Consider the following 16,474-nt stretch of genomic DNA (forward strand, 5'->3'; position numbering starts at 1 on the left):
TAACACAGAACGCTTTACGCTAGAGATTCTTGGCTTTTAAATCGTTAAGGGTCATCAGTGTTCGAATACACAAGAGATAACTAGGTTCAATTTTGATTATGATTATATATATATATATATATATATATATATATATATATATATATATTATTTATTTATTTTTTTTTTTTTTATATACCCACACACACACTTGTGTGCCCGTTTGTGCTGCTAGACCTTCTGCAAGTTTTAATCTGTACAGTAACTGCTGACTTCAGAGTTTGACAGCAAAGTCAAACTTCAGTGTTACCGGGTGTAATTGATTTTTATTAAGTACACAAAGCGAAAGATCCTTTACGATTTATTGAAACAGATATAACTGCCATAGCAACTATTTGCAAATAATCATGTCGTATAGAATTAAGCAATATATTATTTTAATAATGGTCATCTATACAATTCTGTTATACTTATTAATATGAAGAATCGTAGTTCACAAAACTTGGTACTAAATGTATTCTTTACACATATGCAGTACTCTCTCTCTCTCTCTCTCTCTCTCTCTCTCTCTCTCTCTCTCTCTCTCTCTCTGAAAATAGCGTGGTCTTAAAAGCTGAATAGAATTCTTCAAGTGCATTCTGAGTCATAAGTTGTTGCAGTGTCAGAAGAAACAGTACAGGCAACCCTAAGAATTGTTTGGCTTGTATTACCAATGTCACTGCTTCCATCTCATGCATACCAAGTATGATTGCCCCTACACAGTTTGTTACTCGTCCGTACGTTATATATTCATCATAAAAAAACTAATTTCTTGTCAAGTTGAGTGAGTAGATTACAGAAATAAGAACCACCATTTATAAGAGAGAGCATTGAGACATTCCGCATTCTCTCCGGGATAGTTCTCCAGTGATGATCTACATTGAGATCTCGTAAAACTCATTGCGAGTGATTCTTGAAATCCTTTTCCTTGTGGTTATACTGTATCGCCGAGTGTTATTATTGTTCTATATATGATAATGTTCCTGTCTTCCGAAAAAAAAATGTGCAGACCCAATCATTGTCTGGAAAGCCAATTTTTTTTCCGTAGGATGAAATTTCCTCCTTTGCCATGTGTTGCGTGTCTTTTTCACAAGGTATATTCTATTTCGTTTATTTTTATGTTCTCTGATATTACAGTTTACTCGAAGCCTTTTATACCAATTGTCAGCGAATGCATACCGGGGTGATCCCCGCGCAAAAGTTGGTAACGCCAGGTTAAATGAAGACTAGCATCTGTTTGAATGGTACGGTGTCTTTTATTTTCGTAATATCATCCCACTATATTTTTCTCAATGGCCATCCCTGATATTTGTTCTTTTCGAGAGAAGATTTGATATGCAGTGTGTCCATGAAGCGCCCTTTTATTGTTAACTATACTCAAGCGTACGGTAGCCATAGTGGACGTCATACACCACCCTTGGTCCTCTCTTTTTTGATATTTGGACAATTAAGTGTACTAATGGCTACCATAACACTGTCACGAGATTTATACACCAATTAAAAAGCAGCATATGAGTTTAGGAGTATCACCGGATCAGCGTTGCCAGCGCCTTCCTCCACTTAGCTGAGCTGCCTGATGACGCCGTTCTCGATGGCCATGTTGAAAGTAAGCCACGCAATTCTAGATTGAACGCAGTAGTTTCCTGTCGACGAAATCCGGAATTGAACGCAGCCAGTTTTGCACTGAAATTCATAACTTGAGTCATCAAACTGAACGGCACCGTCGCGTCGTCACTTTGTGCGGACGATTATATTGGCGATTCTTATGGATCTGAAGCAGGGGTTCTCCATTTGGGTTGTCTTGCCTCATTCAGATTATTACTCAGGGGATTCTCTCTCTCTCTCTCTCTCTCTCTCTCTCTACTGTGTGTGTGTGTGTGTCGGTATATACGTGAAAGAGTAAGTGAATGCGCGTGTGCGTATGGTTTAGGTCATTTCAAGCTAACGTGTTAATAACACCTGCTTGGATTCTGCAGCGATTACATGCGTCAGTACCTTCGTGTACATTGTCTCAGGCCAGAAAAGTTATTTATATTGAACTTTCTTATTATCTGGATGTTATAACAGTGTGGATTAGACATTAGATATGGAATAAGTCCTATAACTCCCAGAACGTCTCTGCATGATGGTGTACAGGAGGAATGAATTTGCGGCCTCTCAGAGCGCCTTCGGTGGGGTGGAACCGGAAAAAAGGCCACCTATATTTACAACTGTAATTATAAACCGTGCCAGCCCTCTCGCTCTGGTTAAGCCGACAGTATTCGCATTTTTTTTATAGGACGTATGTAGACACGGTCTTTGCACTGCTCTGACTGTGAACGTACGATGTGATCATCACATTGTGTTTGGTATTAGTTTGCGGGCGCTATGTATTATGTAAACAGAAAAAAATAATTAGTAATGTCTAATTGGTTTATGCAGTTGGTGTCACAACATCAAAGGTCGCCGTTGGCGTGCTTCATCACGGATAGGTTTAAAGGAAGAAATCTAAAATTTGTCAAAGCGAGACTGACGAGGTAGGTGATGGAATGTCAGACAGAGTGACCTATGGTTTGGGGAGCTGCTTAGGTGTCTGGAAGAGGGTGACAGTGCTTTGGTTTTGTTTTGAGGATTCCGTGACTTAACTTTTCATGGTGGGAAAGACACCAAGTTAAAGAACAGTTTCTTAAAGAGGCCTGATGATTACCTATCTTTTGTTTTACCTATATTGAAAGGGAAAGGTTTGTTTTGGTTGAAATGAAATCACACGAACCAAGGGAGTTAAACAAATGTTATGTACGATATCGTGATAACTATAAAAAAGGGGAATTCAGTGTTCAGCATTTGAAGAAGCGCTGAACCCAGAGGAAAGACTTACTGAATTGAAACGATGTCAAAACAAAAATAGTAATAGACATTACTCGGGTAAGTTTAATGGTTGTGGCCGACGAGAGCTGAAGATAGGAAGATGACATATTCAAGTATTGTGATTTTTTTGTATGACCAGTTGGCGTTATAGCATCACTCAGGATTGTGAGGCACCAAAATGCAATGAAATTGGTAATGAGATCCATTTCTTTGATGGCAGTTGTGTAGAAAAGGATTGGAATGCTCCAAAGAATTAGGAAGATAATTAACAGTCCTTTTGTTTGGACTTGTATAAGACGTGTAGGGCACAATGTTGTGTGTACTTCGAAAGTTTATTTTGAAAATTGTATTAAGTTGCCTGTGGTACTGCAAAGGGAGTTATAGAATTATGAGGAAAAAGGGTTTGTATCATTCATTTTTATTATTCATTCAGCCTCATTTGTGGATTTTCAGCAATAATTCATATTACTGAACTAAGCGTCAGGCAAAGAGACGCCTACTCACACACTAACTTAGCCTACCTGTGCGCTTGCCACCTGCCCGAAACACAATTGCTCTTTGCGTTTACCATTCTTACACACTGTCCTTCTTGTTAGAAGGCTATGGAGGGAAGATATCTGAAAAACATGGTCGAGTTTTAAACCACAGGAATCAGTGCTGACTGAGAAGTATTTTGCGGCAAAAAATAACAACTTCAGTGTGTACTGTAGCATACTGTACTGCATCCTGCCAAAAAAACCTAAAGAGATGAAAAGGAGATTTTGAAAGAAAGAAAACCTCATACTTTTCCGATTGCCTAGAGAAGCCACGGCTTTGTAATATTTGTATCATGCTTTGTTTTTGTAATATATCATACATGCAAAAATCAAAGAAATGTTATTAAAAGTACAAGTAACGGAACTCCTCTCTTTCACCGTGACTTGGTAACGAGATGTGCAATAAAAAAGATTCATTTAAGTTACCCAACAACTGGAGTGCTTTTCCATGAAAGAGGCCCCCCCCCCTTTTTTTTTTAGCAATCGTCCACTTTCATTTCCGTTGAGAACTAGGAGAATATTTGAGTCGATAGATATAAACAACACTTTCTCCAGCATTAGAATTTCCCCGTCCTTGTATTATGTATAAAGTAGGTGCGATATCTATTCAAAAATTCGCATTGCCCTATCCAAACAGGCGGAGCCAAATCTTCCACTGGTGTCGGATTTGCTGCAGTATCATCTAACGAAATTAGCCAGTTTCCTTTACCATCAATGCAGAATTGTCTTCAATATGGTTAAGGAGTCAAGAGTATTAAAAGCATTTCACCACTGAAATGCTTTTAATTCTCCAGAATTATTGTCCAAAGAATCCCTTTGTTCAACAAATTAAGTTTTCATTCCACAAATTACATGAATGCGGGATAGATGTTGAAATTAGTTGGGTCCCTGCACACTTAGGCCTTGAATGAAAAGAAATTCTTGTAAAGCAACCAAGCTGCAATTGCTGTGATGCTCATATAAGTATATCTGTTCCTGACAGTGAGTTGTTGTTATATCTAAACCCCATCATCTTATGTATATATATATATATATATATATATATATATATATATATATATATATATATATATATATATATATATATATATATATATATATATATATATATATACATACATACATACATACATACATACATACATACATACATACAATACATACATACATTTGCATCTGAGCAAACTTTGCATCTGAGCAGCTTCTGCACGTACTAAAGCCAGCTTGTTCAATTCTTCTTAACACTTTATCAGTTCATCTCTCCTACCTACTGAGAATGAACATATTGAAAGCTGTATTTTCATTACCGCCGACGTTAGGGGCAATGCCTCTATAATTACCATATTTAGTTAGGTCAGCTTTCTTCGGTGTCTTTGCCGCGGTTCCCAGTTAGATACATGCATACATACATACATACATTCATTCATTCATTCATACACAAATATATAACATATATATGTGTGTGTGTGTGTGTGTGTGTGTGCGCGCGTTTGAATGTATGTATCTATTTGGGAACCGCGGCAAAAACACCGAAGAAAGCTGACTTAACTAAATATGGTAATTATAGAGGCATTGTCCCTAACGTCGGCAGTATTGAAAATACAGCTTTCAATATGTTCATTCTCAGTAGGTTGGAGAGATGAACTGATAAAGTGTTAGGAAGAATTGAACAAGCTGGCTTTAGTAAGTGCAGAAGTTGCCCAGATGCAAAGTTTGCATTGAGACATCGCGCAGGAGCTTGCAGAATTTAGAAATCCCCTTCGAATGGTTATGTTGATTATGAGAACACAATTGACAAAGTCCACGGGCCAAAAGTATTAAATACGTTAAACTATTTCACAGTATTCCTGAACGAAGCAGATGCAGAATCAATATTGACAGATTGTTGTAAATTTATTTGCAGTAGATTATGCAATACTACTGGGAAATCTTATGTCACCTGTGCTGTTTGCCTTCTTAATATATGTTACAATGAAAAAATAACTGGACACGGACGAGCAGGTTGAGTTGGGAGTAAGAAAGTTGACAGATGATGCTGTTTCGGTGAGAATAACAGTACAAGACATACTCAGTTTGCTTCACAGAATGCATCTTGTATCTTGTACGATGAGTTAAGGATAGTCATGGGAAGATAGAAGTAATGAGGACAGAGTATGCACAGTGGGAAGAAAAGATTAATGAGGCCGTGTCTTCCAGATATTAAGGACCATTGATTTCCAGTAAAGGTTCTCGTGAGATGGAATTTAGTGAAAGACTAAAAGAGGAAAGCCAAGACGTGGAAAAGCTGAGAAAGACTTAAAAATCAAATAGAATGTAATTGCATACGAAAGTAAGTTTATGCATAAGTTTAGTACGATCTGCATTACTAAGCATCTGTGAATCATGGTATGACAGTGAAACCTCAACTAAAAGATTTTAACTTGAGAAAAAACCAACAGAACATCGGGAGTCAGGTGGCAGGATAAAGTAAGAATTAAAGACATAATGGAAATTACGGAGGTTCCACTTGCAGATTAGATGTGTGTATGCAATTAAATTTTGGTCCACTAAATAAAGCTTTGAACTGACAGTATAATGTTAGAAGCACTGAAGTCATAATAAACTTTGTCGGTGAAGAAGGACCTTTTCCGCACTTCTTAAAATGATTCCAAATTACAACTGACTTGGAGAAAGAAGAAATACAGTTCATTTAATGCTTGGCTGTGTAAGTCGTCAGCCTCTCATAACTCTTCACTTTGTCGTGTTGTGTGTTTCCAATAACGATTACTATGTCTGAATGTCAAATGCTCATCAGAGGAAAAATTTGGCCGTGTAGAGAGGTCACTTTTAAATCAAATATTTTCTGTTTTTGAGATTACCTTTCACAGTTGTTCATTTTTATTTGTGTGTAAAACTTCTAGGGTAAACTATCATATGTTTTATATGTTGCAGCGCCATATTCAAAAGAATAATGATCAGCTGGGGTAACGTTACCTGTCGCACAACCTCTAAGTATATTAATCTATAATACCGTTGGTTTGATTTGCAAAATAATTGATCACATTATTGTCACAAAACGGAATTCCTTCTTTGTTTGCATCTCTAACTACACTTCTTTATTCGTTTAATTTTCTGAAAATTTGCTTGTTATCGTATATACTAAGTACTGCGTGATAATTTGACGAATGTGTATCCTAAAATGCGCCAACCCCTTGCTGCTTCAGGTGATCTGCAACGGGGGCGGCCTGGCAGACCTTCCCCTGAATCTGCCCGACACGGTGGAGGAGCTGAGCTTCGACCGGAACAACCTGTCTTCCCTCACCACCGACATGTTCCGCGAGTGGAGAAAACTCCGCGATATTTCTCTCAACGATAACCAGATCAGGATCATCAAACCCTTCGCTTTCAGGGGACTCGGACACCTGAAAAAAATCTTCATCCAGGTACGCGGCTTCTCTGCTTCCTTTTTGGATTCCACTTTTCTTTTTTTTCTTTCCTCTTCCTTTAAACGATGGTAAACTCGTTGTTTAGTACAGCTGGACGACTGCTCTCTCTCTCTCTCTCTCTCTCTCTCTGTTGAATTTGCTATTAAATAAATTGTGTTTGCTTACTTTGTATCACATTATGGACACAAACTGTAATATTTAGGAGTTTTCGGTATTTTGATTAGGATGTACAGAGTGGCTCTTAGTGAAATTCAGAAGGTTCTTCACTATATGGAAACATACTTGAGTTACACTTAGCGTTTTCTATATATATCATTGGAATATACTGTGTTTTTAGCGGAAAACTTTTTACTCTACTTGATTTTGCTTTTGCATCCAGTTATATCGCTTAACGTCAGCTTTAAGGGGTTTATTGTTTGATCAAGAGAGATTTAAACATAGTTATCAGAGAAATTATATCGTATTTGTGAAATTGCGGTTTTATCAATGAAAGAATATGCACTGGTAATCTAACCCTGGGTGTATTAGACTTCTTGAACTAAGAGTGGGTCGAACCTCTTTACCTGCGTCCGCTTCAAATGAATTATACCCATTCTTTATGAACATTTATAAGGAAATTGTAGTTAGACCTTAATTATGTTCACTTTCTCTGAGACGTTAAAAGAAAAAGTCCTCTGAGGCAAATTTTGAAAAATATTGAATATTATCTGAGGACTAATTCACTTCTCAATCTGTTTTGTGTTATTATATTTTGCGTATTTGTTTGCGGTCATTTATTTGCTAATCTCATTGATATATATCTTTACTCCTCTTTTTTCTCGCTTTTTTTTACTCATATGTGCATTCTATCTGTGAAAATTTATGTACATAAAAATAATAATAATAATAATAATAATAATAATAATAATAATAATAATAATAATAATAATAATAAATATTAGCAACAAAAGTGTAAACGATTTTAGTTTCACAAGTGTCGGTTTGCAGCTTTGCCTGTTCCTATCGTTCATCTTGATAGTTTCTATATATTAGAATTTTATTCAGTTCCACTTATTTAAATCTGATGTTTACTTGAGTTAATCACGAGGTGAAAGATCCAAGGTAAAACAAAGTAACTCGTGTGGTTATGTATAGTTTTTTATTCAGTAAATTATAGACGTTTTATTCCCGTCGTCGCAAGTATAATTTACTATGGTTGAAATATAAAAGAGAAAACGGTATTGACCAGAAAAAAAGACAAATAATTGCCAAATCACAGTTCTAGCTTCTTGGTTCCTTGATGGAACTGTCTTTTTCGAGTGGATGGGCCAGATGGAATAACAGTATTTGGATGTGGTCGCATGAGATCTGCAGCACACTTGAGTGACATGCAACTGCTGCGTCATCGAAAGATGACTTGTTATTAGGACCTCCTGGTGACCTTCTCAGGCTATGGGGAGGACGGATGTGGTGGGCAGTGCACCCACGCCTGCCATCCCCTCCATCCAACCACTTCTTTCAGTCAAGTTAAAAGTACTCGCAATTAATGTTGCCCTCCAAATGTTTAACTCTCTCTCTCTCTCTCTCTCTCTCTCTCTCTCTCTCTCTCTCTCTCTCTCTCTCTCTCTCTCTAATATGAAATTAGCGTACTGGCGTTAGCCTGTGCATAGCAGTGCGTTTTTTTTTTTTTTTTTTTTTTTTTTTTTGTCTGTCAGACGTCTCTCTCCAATAATTAAGGCTTGTCTTGAATTTCTAGAGATGGTTACTTAGTGATGTTGATTAAGCTATTGAAGGAGACAGAAATTCTCGTTTTCGTTGAAGCAAAATATATTTTTGCATATGAGTGTCAGTATTTTAGTCTACACAATGTAATTACAGTAAAATATAGAAAATTACATGAGATTATTATTATTATTATTATTATTATTATTATTATTATTATTATTATTATATATTTGTGTGTCAGGTGTATTTTTCCCCTATTGAATATTCATTTGGTTTTGAATGGTTATAATTTGATTGAGGATCGAGAATTTCATGTGGAGGCCTTCACTTTTATCCGAAAGTTGTGCACATATCTATTTTTTGTAGTTGATTATGAAAGTTGTTATTTCGGATGAAAATCTTAACCTAGAGTTAGAAGATTTTATGTTCCTATCAAATTAATAAATCTGTCAGATAGAGCTATATGATATACCAGAGCATTCATATCCAGTAAGAAATACCCAGTGAACAGAAGATCGATGAAGAACCACAGAAATTATTCAGCTACAGGTGTAGTAATCAAATCAGGGACTAAGTTATCTTATTCTCATTTAGCATTTCTAGAGTTGTCATTATTCCGGGATCTTGAGATGACAAGTACAGGTATTATCACATCACGAGGCAACTTCAGTGCTGCTTAGTGATTTTTAGAAGGAGAAGAAGAAAGTTTTTTATTCATACTTTAGTAAGTGAAAAGCCAAGGGAGAGGTTTCCATTGTACGAAAACTATAATCGTCATTATTACGGAGACGTTCGACATAAGTTTGACAACTCTAAAAGGATAAGTACACGTAAAGATGCCGTGAAAAGAACAGACACCAACAATCCGGAGGACATACTGCTCTTTGATGTTCATAGCATTAACTGATGAATTTCAACATTTTCAAGTTAGTCTTTCATTAAAGGAAAAAGGCATCTTATCATGGTAATTACTTTTCAACCAATGTGGAAGCGATGGACTTGTTTCGTGGAGCTGAATGATATGCTCCAGCTCATCTAATTGACTATTCTGACTCAGTCGGTGGAGCAGTTAAGGTGCTGGGCCCGTCTTATATTGCCCCGAATGTCATGCAAATGTCATAAACGTTATTGGGTTGTATAACACTTACCGGGTTAGATGACGTTAAGTGATGGACAAAGGAAGTAGCATGGCGCATTTATTCTAATGCTGGTATCCTTGGCACCATCAGCTGAAATTGTTTTAAATTCTCATGTTCCTGCTTTTTATTTATTTTTTTTTATTTTGCGTTCCTTGAGTTTACTCGCGAAGTTTTCAATTCCTTAGCAATTATTTTCATTACTTATTTTTAAATTGGTTCGATCTAAATTAAAAAAAAAAATTATTTCATGTTTTCACAAGATATACTTCCTCAACAATAATATCTTTTCTTCTTTGAAGCATTTTAGTATGCTTTCGCATGCCCTCTGCTTTCATAATATTTGTTTCCTTAATCTAGATTTTAATATTCTTTTATTTTTTTTTATTAAACTTTGATTTCATAACCTTTATTGGCGAGCATTAGATAGCATCTCTATAACCATTTCTGTTTGAACCTTTGTCTGCTTTCAATTCCATAACCGTGCTTTTTCCTCCGTTCTAAAGAACCATTATCAGCTACTGGAAATGACAGTATCTGGATAATGAAAGATTTTACTTAATGTAGATAATACCAAAACGAATGCTTACAACCTGTAATTTCCACCTTTCCAGAACAAATTAAATCAGTTTTATACATGATGTTTATATTATTATTGTTATAAAGACATTTTTTCGTGAAGCCGGACTCATTTTTGTTACCTTCCTATATGTCAGCTTAAACCAGCTTTTTAACGCCTGTCCAAATAATGGCATATTTGGAGAAAACATCCACAGTTATCTAACTGTGCAACTGAAAAGGAGAATCGCACAGATTCCCGAAAAATGTCTTTATAGATTCACTTTTTGAAATAAACGTATTTGTACAGTTACACAACTGAGGATTGTTTTTTTTTCTTTATCTTAAGACACATGCTTCTTTGAGTATTTTCTAAAAGCATGGGTGTTTTCACTAACGAGATCGAAAATAATGACATTCTAATGCTGTGCATATTTTATACTTTTTCATGCGGTTCCAATATCGTTTCCAATAGTTTTCCAGGTTGATAATATAATTTATTACTTGATTTACATTCGATTAATTATACATGAATCTTTTGTGTTGTCAAGAGAGAGCTTTGTAAGTGTCTTTTACGTTGCATTATTGCTTTCACTCACCTGGATGACATTTGGAACTTTCAGAATAAGACCCTCTCCTTATGTATTACATGTAGTGTGCTCTTAAAGAACATCGTTGCCCTAAGTTTCCACTTCGGGTTTTAAGCGAATGGGGTCATTTATAGTAAAGTCAGCTCTATGTTATGTGGTTCTTCATTATCTCAAGTGCATTTCACCGATTTCTTTATAATATTGTAGTTTATATATATATATATTATATATATATATATATATATATATATATATATATATATATATATATATATATATATATATATATATATATATATATATATATATGTGTGTGTGTATATATTATATATATATATATATATATGTGTGCATGTGTGTATATATATGTGATATATATATATATATATATATATATATATATATATATATATATATATATATATATATATATATATATATATATATATATATATACACTGCTGGGTATTGAACCTCATTGTGACTAAATGCTGTTTACACCAGACTGACACAATCTTGAATCAGTGTAATCTCCCGTAACTCGAAGATTCCTATTCACAAAACTTTTTCCGTCCCCAGAACAATCCCCTTACGGAGCTGCCTCAGTTCGCTTTTGCAGGGCTGGAAAACGTCAGTCAAATCAACCTGTGCAACAACAAAATCTCAAACATCCAGTCGTAAGTATGACAGATAGGATTAAAAAATGGCTGGGGTTACGTCTTCCTTATGCAGATATTTAAAGGTTGAGATAATTTAGTGAGGAGGTTAGTGTTGATAGATGGATGTGAATTATTAGTTGGTTAATCTTTTGATCTAAATGTGATCTATATTAGCTAACTAACTTTTCAATCCGTATACCGTAACACTCATGTTATTTTCTCGCATTTGTGTTCTAACATATACCATTGCTTCCACGAAGGACAGTTCGCTCAGCAGTCCCTTCGTACGTCGTGTTGGTTATTGAAATTCTCAAGCATGATAACTCGTTCTTTTTCTCTATTGAGAAACCACCGGCCGTTTGCTAATTAATGTATATTGGGACAGGAAGCTAACGTGCAATAACCTTAATAGAATCCCATTAATGTCACTGAGAGCGTTAGGTCAGTTTCCCAAAGATATTGATCAGAGTTCGGAGATTTTCCTACATACGAGAGACTCGGGTCATATTTTTCAAGGGCAACTGTAGAGGAAAGGAAGATTCTGAAATCCGCCATGATCAGGAATGCCTGTAATATAAATCAGTTTGGGAGCCACGGGGAACCAGACTGCATGGATGCGTTGACTTTACAAATTACTCCAGAGCGTTTCACATAGCCACCGATCTCTAGAGAAAAGAATATTAATACATATCAGAAGGCAGAAGCCACAGAGGAGCAGATGTTTGTAGTAATTAGCAACTTGTATTTGCTACGGTAAAGTTCAGTTTAAAAGAACCAACAAAAGAGCTGACAGAGTACTTAGATTTAACACAGTAAAACGTTTTAAAAGTTGAACAGCGGGAGTTTTTTGTGTTTGAATGTCGAAATAGGGTTCTACTGTAGTTCTAGAACCATATCGGAGGAGAGGCAGACAGCGTATGACGACTGGTCTGGCATCGAGACAGTATATCAGACAGCTGGATATGAAGTACTGGGATACTGGGTGAAAGGACAGAAACCTTGGATATAGAATGGGATCAGGGGTGCGAGAGAGGATAGACCAAAGCAAAAGGTACATGTAGACGAATTTCAGGGAAGAGATGGAGAACGGAAAGTACTCAAATCTAGGTAGTGAATTTAAACTTAGATCAAGAAGAAATAAAAGAATGCATGTACAAATAGTCTGATGGTTTGTATTCATTGGGAGCCATTGGCATTAGGGTAGCCCACAGAATTGTTAATTAAGTATTCACGGGTGAAAAGAAAAAGAGGAAAATACTTGTCGGGAGGGATGGGTCAGTAATGACAGAAGAAGAAATAAGACAAAGTTGGGCGGAAGTATTTATGCAGGGTTATGATGAGAGATGTGAGGGGAGATAATTTGACTGATATGCCAGAAGCTGAATAAGACCTTGAATGTACTTTTAAATGAACACATAGTTTTTAAGGTGGAATCAGTAATAAAGAACCCAGATCTGGAAAACCCAGCTTTGGATGGAATCACTGCAGAGATTATTTGAGCTGAACCTGAAATGACACCTCGTATGCTAACTAAACTGTTCTGCAGAATATGGAGTGAGGAAACAATGCCTGATCATTGGGAATTGGAAGTCATAGCAAAGTTGCCAAATAAAGGTGTCCTGACTTATGTGGTAATTATAGAGGCACTGGAAGAATAGAAACCGTTGATTCCTAAATGCATGTGCAGTGAAGACAGTGGATGATGGTAGGATGAGGTATGAGGTAAGATAAAGAATAAAAGGGAGCAGGGTATGAGCAGACGACTTGGAAGAAACTTGAATTGCCTAAGGAAGCAAAGGTGGAAATAAATGGAGGATTGTTGAGCCCACTTCTCTTTATGGAAGTATAGTGTGGCTGTTGAATGCAAATGAAAGAAAAAGGACTGAAGCTGGGAAGATGAACTGTTTGAGTAGTGTATGAGGTTTAAGAAGAATGGCCAGGATGGGAAACATTGAGATATGCAGTAGAAGTGGTATAATGTTAGTTTAAGTAAAAGGATGGAGCAAAATACGGTATTTTGAGATGATTCAACCATGTGGAAAGAATGGGTGTCAGTAGGTTACTTTAAATCGTATAATTCAGAAGTGTTAGGAGGAACAAGTAGATGATGACAGGGTTGGATAGATGGTGTGAAAGAGGTACTGGAGAAGGATGACCTTGATATGCAGAAGGCGCAAGAGCTTCAGTGGACTGATGAGCCTTTGATGTTTGTGTGTGTGTGAGTCCACAAATGTCTCACTGTTGTAATTTAAGTGTTTTATGAATTTAAGGGCGTGTAAATACAAATTTAAAAGATGAAAATCATACATTTTTTATACCACCTCACCCCGGTCACTGGTGAATGGAGAAAATAGATTGGTAATTAAGGTATTTATCAGACATATGAGAGGATTATAAACAATAATTAGTTTACTGATCCGGTGGTGAAAGAAGTTAAGATACAGACTGAGAGTCCTATCGTGACCTTTGGTAGAGTCTGGCGGGAACACTTAATAAATGCTCAAGGTCATCATCATCACTATCATCATCGCCTCCAACAGAACATGACACTAAGGTCCTCTGAGAAACTCCACCAACCACGTCTTCCCTGTGCCTTTGTCTTTCACAACTTTCTACTTACCTGTAACCTCCCTTCTCACCCAATCAGGTCTGGGTCCCAATTCCTCGGGCGCCCATTAGAAATTCATTGCCCCATTTTCTTAGTTTCTACTTACCCTCATTTTTTTCCCTCTTGCTCGCATTTACCTTCAGCTATCTGTTCTTGAAAACATTTTCAAACTCATGCTGGTTTGCGCGGTTACTCCTTACTTTCCTTACTCAGCACTGTATCGTCTGTAAGCTTCAGCCCTACCCCACCCATTCAAGACTCGTTTTCTTATCCCACAACTTTTTACGTATATCAGATGTCATTCTCTCCACTCATTAAGATTTTGAACAGCCTTGAAGAAATAACACGCTGTAGTAACCGTTTTCACACCAAGCCAGTTGCGCTTCTTCTTACATGTTCTAACACGTTTCACTTCCATCAAAAAATCTTTAACTGGTCTCAGCATCTTATTTCCTATACCATTCATTCTCAACATCCTACACACTGGCTCCTTATTAATTATCTCTTGAGTAAACCCACATGTTTCTTCCCCTTCAGCCCTCTGTATTATATATATATATATATATATATATATATATATATATATATATATATATATATATATATATATATATATATATATATATATATATATATATATATATATATATATATATATATCCCTTTTGATACTTTTATACATGTGGCATCTGCTATTTAAAGGTAACTTCTCTAATTTGTTGAATCTCTTCGTACCTTCAAGGCTAAAGCTATGAAGGAAAATATAAAATTCATTGCTCCTATTCCATTTAATTCTCTTTTGCCGACAGCTGTTTCAGCCTTTAACTCTTGACTATTATTAGGGTTAAATTAGATCAAGAATGGAACTACACCTCAATATACACCCCAAAACTCGAAGCTTAAAATAAAACCCAAATAAAAGAAGTAATCAACAATGAAGAAAATTTTGCACTTCAAGATTTGCTTCTTGAAGCTTTACAAGATAGGCACCTCACCTCTGGTGAGTGCTGAGAGATTACAGTGGAATTTTTTTCCAGCTGGATGGGGAACACAGTTTAGAGATATTCAGACACTCAATGTAGACCACAAGCCTCCCGCAGCTAGCCTCTTGGTAAAGAATTTATGTCTAATAAAATCACTGAGAGGAGGTTTCTTGTCATGCGCAGCCGCAAAATGCTGATGTACTTGAAGTTGGATCCTCAGGTTGTCATCCTGGGCCCAGAAGTGTTGCCCTAAAATAATGGGCGCTGCATGCCCATGACCATGACCAGTAGAAATGGCTTACGGAAAAGACGAGTTTGTGTGTGTGTATATGTAATATTATATATATATATATATATATATATATATATATATATATATATATATATATATATAATATATATATGTATATATATATAATATATATGTATATATATATTATATATATATATATATAAACATACAGTATACATTTTTTTATTCAAGTTTTAGTGCATCCATGAAGACAATTCGATGCAACTCATGGTCATTGATAAGCTCAATATATATATATATATATATATATATATATATATATATATATATATATATATATATATATATATATATATATATATATATATATATATATGTGTGTGTGTGTGTGTGTGTGTGTGTGTGTGTATATATTTACATATATTTATGTGTATGTGTTGGATATTATTGACCTTGTCTTCACTACTTTAAACTGTTCCTCACAAGAAAGGTACCTGAAATGGACATTTTAATATATACACATTACATATGCTGTATGTATGTATATATTTTGTATAGTATATATATAATATATTTATATACGGTATAATATATATATATATATATATATATATATATATATATATATATATATATATATATATGATATATTAAAATGTCCATTTCAGGTACCTTTCTTGTGAGGATCAGTTTAAAGTAGTGAAGACAAGGTCAACAATATCCAGCACATACACATAAATACATGTACATATATATATATATATATATATATATATATATATATATATATATATATATATATATATATATATATATATATATATATATATATATATATATATATATATGCACACACACACACACACATTTGGGAAATATGAAGTACAAACGTCAACGATATATATATAATATATAAAATATATTAGATATTTTATATATCGTTAACGTTTGTACTTCATATTTCCCCGTTACATGGTTAGACACATAATCCCGTCTGGTCTGTTCTTCGTCGATGTCCTTTCCCTGTGATTTTCTGGTCTTTCTGTGTATTCTTCACCCTGCTGTTTCCATAGGAACTACTTTTCAGACTAAATGTCCCTCACCCCTTTTCATAACATTCCAAATCATTGTTGTCATTGAGGTGTCAGTTATATTTG

The 16,474-nt window shown here is 35.4% G+C and overlaps 1 protein-coding gene across 6 annotated transcripts in view; it reads left to right on the forward strand.

Moving 5' to 3' along the window:
- The window catches only part of LOC136833678 (leucine-rich repeat and immunoglobulin-like domain-containing nogo receptor-interacting protein 1), a 414,041-nt gene that overhangs the window by 334,187 nt on the left and 63,380 nt on the right, over positions 1 to 16,474 (forward strand). For all 6 annotated transcript variants that reach the window (XM_067095882.1, XM_067095889.1, XM_067095867.1 and 3 more), the window contains 2 exons: positions 6,605 to 6,823; positions 11,394 to 11,491. In XM_067095882.1, the coding sequence (XP_066951983.1) occupies positions 6,605 to 6,823; positions 11,394 to 11,491 (317 nt within the window). The remainder of the gene's footprint in view (positions 1 to 6,604; positions 6,824 to 11,393; positions 11,492 to 16,474) is intronic.

The sequence above is a fragment of the Macrobrachium rosenbergii genome, chromosome 4, assembly GCF_040412425.1.
Source record: "Macrobrachium rosenbergii isolate ZJJX-2024 chromosome 4, ASM4041242v1, whole genome shotgun sequence".
NCBI lineage: Eukaryota > Metazoa > Arthropoda > Malacostraca > Decapoda > Palaemonidae > Macrobrachium > Macrobrachium rosenbergii.